This window comes from Tinamus guttatus, unplaced genomic scaffold, assembly GCF_059628265.1.
Source record: "Tinamus guttatus ecotype Peru unplaced genomic scaffold, ASM5962826v1 Tinamus_guttatus_pri_ptg000355l, whole genome shotgun sequence".
NCBI lineage: Eukaryota > Metazoa > Chordata > Aves > Tinamiformes > Tinamidae > Tinamus > Tinamus guttatus.
Window position 1 is genome coordinate 1,029,175 of NW_028288889.1, and position 4,336 is coordinate 1,033,510.

General features: G+C 45.2%; 1 protein-coding gene across 1 annotated transcript; it reads left to right on the top strand.

The window, feature by feature from the left end:
• The first annotated feature begins 1,691 nt into the window (after positions 1-1,691).
• Positions 1,692-1,996, top strand: SMIM30 (small integral membrane protein 30). Its single transcript, XM_088529880.1, has one exon. The coding sequence runs from the start codon at positions 1,722-1,724 to the stop codon at positions 1,905-1,907; it is 186 nt and encodes a 61-aa protein (XP_088386006.1). The 5' UTR covers positions 1,692-1,721; the 3' UTR covers positions 1,908-1,996.
• The last annotated feature ends 2,340 nt before the right edge of the window (positions 1,997-4,336 follow it).

Consider the following 4,336-nt stretch of genomic DNA (forward strand, 5'->3'; position numbering starts at 1 on the left):
AAAACCTGAGATCTGATTAGGAAGTATTCAGATAACACCCTGCAGCACTTACAATAATAATAATAATAAAGCTAGCCCGGCACTATGTAACATGACAGTATTACGGTGCAATATAGTATTGCCACAAGCAGCTTTGTCCCTAGTAGAAACACAGGGGAGAAAAAATCAGGACATGTGTGACTTAGCCAAGGTGGACGATACCAGGTTACCTGATTATACTTAACCTCTCCATGTCTTAGGGATCTTTTTTGTTTTGTTTTGTTTGTTTTATAAAACATCACACTGCTCTCTATGCTGTAGAACTGCTCTAATGCAACCTTGCAACAAGCAGTTCGCAAAGCTGGTGCTAACCAGTCCTCATTTCCGGTGCTGCAGGAGAGCCTCAATCAGAAAACATGGTAGGGAACCCACTGTAATCAAAGGCCACATGTCTCATTTATCTATAGCAGGAAAAAAAGAAGTCCATTTTTATAATTCTATTTTGGCTCAGCAAGTAAATGCTGAAACCTGTTTCCTCATTACCTTCCCGCTGCAGAGCTGTTGGCAGTAACCTCATCCCTGTTAAGGCCCAGCTGCAGCCCTTGGTGTATGGTGCTTTCTGGTGATGTGTTATGAAAAATATATATAATAATAACTATTATTATTATTATGGCGTCGCTAACATCTGTAACACCAGATCGGTTCTATTCCCACCGCCATTTGTCCTGGGCCACCACTAAGTGCCCGTATTTCAGGTGCCGGGACCCGGGTTGCTCGCGAGGGCCGCACAACCCGCTGGCAGCCCCGAGCGCCGCGGAGGCCCCGGCAGTGCGGGGGGCGGCCCGGCCGGGTCACGCCCGCCGCCATCGCCGGCGCCGCCGCCCCTTCCTGTCATGGCCGCCGGCGGGCCGGGCGCGCCGCGGAGCTGAGCGCGGCGGCGGGGTTGGCGCTTCCGCGTGGCGTTTGGTTCGGGTTTACACCAAAAGCGGGAGCTTTTCCAGCCGGGCTGGCACCCTCGGGTGTTACTCGCTGCGTGGAAGCCCAGCTCCAGAGCAGCGGTGTGGTTTGGTGTCCGTCTGTTTACTGCAGCGCTTGGGTGACCTGGACAAGCCCCCGAAACCGCCTTTCCAGCCGCGCCTCCGCGGTTGTCCACACAGGTGTCTGCGGAGCCGGGGAAGACGGTACTTGTGCGCGAGTACGTGTATCCACACGGGAGCGTGCCCGAAGAGGGGCTGGCAGGTAAATTTACTTCCCCCTCTCTGGCACGGGATAATCTTCCCGCACATGCAGCTCCCAAGGCTGCCCCTTGCCCGAAAGTGCGGGATAAGCTTTGGGCACCAGTTATCCAATTGTAAAAGCTGGGCACAAAATGCCGCCTTAGCATAGTGTGGGACACTGGTGATTGCGGGCAGGCGAGCGCATTCTGCCCTTATCTTGTGATAAGACTTAAAGAGACTTTGTTTCCACCGAGTCGCATAGCAAGGCAGCAAACTCACGGTATTTATCTCATGGTAATAAGCCATTTATTTTCTTAGTTATCCTTGAAGATAAACCCCAAATTTCTCAACTCCCACGCAGATATTTGCAATATCTCAGTCCCATTGGTTGGCTTTTGGAAAGACAGTTCAAAGCGGTAGCAGGGGAAGTCTGTCATGTTCCTTGTGTTTTCCATGCAGGTACCTCTGCAGCAACTGCTTTCTGCAGCTCGTTTCACCTGCTTGGGGCCCTCAGCGGTCAGCAGCATGATGTCTGCTGGGAGCACCTCAAAGCTTCTCCTGGTTCTCGCTTCGTTGCTGCTTGTGCTGCCGGCAGTGGAAGCCCTGGACGCTGGAGATACGGTGGCCTTCCTGGTGGGCCTCGCTGTCAGCGTCATTGGGTTCTGTGCCTGTCTCGGCTTGTATGCAAGGAAAAGGAATGGACTGCAGTGATTACAGGAAGATGCTAAAACCAGGCCTAACTTGGAACTCTGCTGGGATTGAGATGTGAGGTTTACAGCTGAGCTTCCGTTTTGGATAACCCTCAAGCCCTCAAGAACTTCAGTAGATAGTTCTGCAAGCTCCTCTTACTGTGCAATGCAGCAGAATAAAGGGTGCGCTCAGTAAAAGGGGTTTGCACCATCTGTTCCCCTGACACTGAGATGATTTCATATCGTCTGTGATTAAATGTTCCCTTAGAGATGGTAAGAGGTTTTTTGAAAGGGGAAGGAAAATCACAGACTGGTTCACAGTAAATGTTTATAAATGTGTGAGGGAGCCCATGCAACAAGTTCCTCAATTTTGGTTTCAGGGTTGTCAAGAGGAAGCAGCTATTAATCTTCCAGTCAGGATGACAACGATTTGGAGGTATTGAAGCACTTCTAATTAGATAAGTAAAGAGCACAGTGCTCAGACTTGTTTGTGTCTGTGGGCTCACCTTCTTTGTAATGACAGTTAAAATAAACCCCTAACAGCTCACTTTTGATGGTAGAGATGAGACCTGGGAGAACTATGAACACATGGAAAGGTTTTTACTTCCATATTCTTATTTTAGAATGTGCTTCTTCTGTAGCCTCTCTTCTTGTTACAAAGAGGCCCTCTTTTATTGCACATAAGAATGGGGCTGATTTTTCTTTAAAAAGTATTTCATAGGAAATTATATGTAAAGCTTTATAAATCATTAGAGAGGCAATTTATCTGTTTTGTTTGTTTTCTGTACTGAGCTTTCATTTAAGCACACCAAACTTACGGGTTAGTTCATTTGGCTTTTTTAAATTATTATCTTTTTTTTTCTAAAATTTAAGAATTACCTAGTTTACTATTACATTTGCATTAGGAGATTATTAGAATTATAACACAGCAGTTATGCACATGTTCCTTTTTTTTCAATGTAGTTAATAAATAAAACAACTTGTTTGAATAAAATCATGGTACTTGTATATCTTCCACCTGACAAACTTTAGTTGTTAACACATTTAGTTTTTTTTTTATAATTGATGTGTTTCTGAGTTCCATGGAAGATTAAGACCAAAGACAAAGGAAAAATCATGATGCAAATGGAAGACAGTTAATAACCTTACCCTATTCATGCTCAGTCAGGTTGTCTGTCTTGAATTCATTTTGACTTTATGCTCTGTGTTTGAGAGAACCTAGCAGGACCTGCTTCCTTCTTTAGGAGCAAAGGGGAAATGGCACAGCCGGGAGTTTGTCTAACGCAAATCCCACTGGCTTCTTGGGGCATTCTAGCTGTCAGCTTGATAAAAGGATCACAGTCTGTAAAAGAAAGCAACAGAATAAGGAGCCTCCCGCTCTGTGGTCCACAGAATTTCCCTCCGATCTTGTGTTGTGGGCACTGCATTGTCATGCTAGAAAGGCTCCCTTTTGTATTTCAGAGCTGGGGAGGTTAGATGTAATGCGATGTATTTTGATACTATTTACCCCTGCCCTTCTCCCTAAATGTGTCTGGTCACGTGGTTGGAAGTACTGCCTCGTAGGGCTTGTATAAGTAATTGAGCGGGCAGATTTCATTTGGATTTCTCCAAATTCTAAGATTTATGTATGTCATTCGTAGCCTTCTTGGCTTCTGTTTCCATCTTCTGAGGAGACAGAAGTCATGGTTATTTTAGTCTTGCATTTCCTCTAAATAACCATGGCTGATGGAGAAAGGTAAAAGGAGAAGTTCGAAAATGTGTGCTTGAAAATGCAGGGCTCAGTCCAGCAAGCCAAGAATGAAGATTGTGGGGCTCTGTTCCTGCTTTTAGAGTCGTAGGAAGTACCAAGGTCCCATGTTAGCCTTGCCAGGTAGCTGGAATCTTCTGTGGCTTTTCTAAAACAGGACAGCTATTACAGGGAGAGAAATTTGCAGCTCTGAAAGGAGCTTCAGAGGGTAGGATAATGCCTCACCTTCACAGCTGCACATGAACTTAGATGTGATTATATTGTGAGGCAGATGCAAGTTGTGCATACCAACTTTCCATGTTTGAACCCTGCTAAAGCATTACCTGACCTCAGCTTTTCTCATCTTCACTTTGGAAAAGTTCCGCAGTAATAGTTTCACAAAAGTGTGCAACAGTTTCACCCTGAAAAGCAGGAGAACAAAACCTTAGCACCATAATTAGTGCCAAGCTAAAGGGATATCAAGAACTGAGTTACTGGCCTAAAGTTGCATGAACCTTATTGAAAGGTGCCCGTTAATGGTGAGTTTCCTGGCTTCCAACAGAAGCGGTTGTATTGTTAAAGGCCTGCATTTTTCGATGACTAAGAAGCAGTGGAATGTCAGATATCCCTATTTTTCTTGTGTTTTAATAAATCACCATATGTTTCGTCATCAGTTTGTTGAAGTAGTTCTTATGAAAAGGAAAATAAGAATGACAGGAATGGTT

Bases quoted from the DNA above. Each gene is read 5' to 3' on its own strand.
- SMIM30 (XM_088529880.1), top strand. From the start codon at position 1,722: ATGATGTCTGCTGGGAGCACCTCAAAGCTTCTCCTGGTTCTCGCTTCG.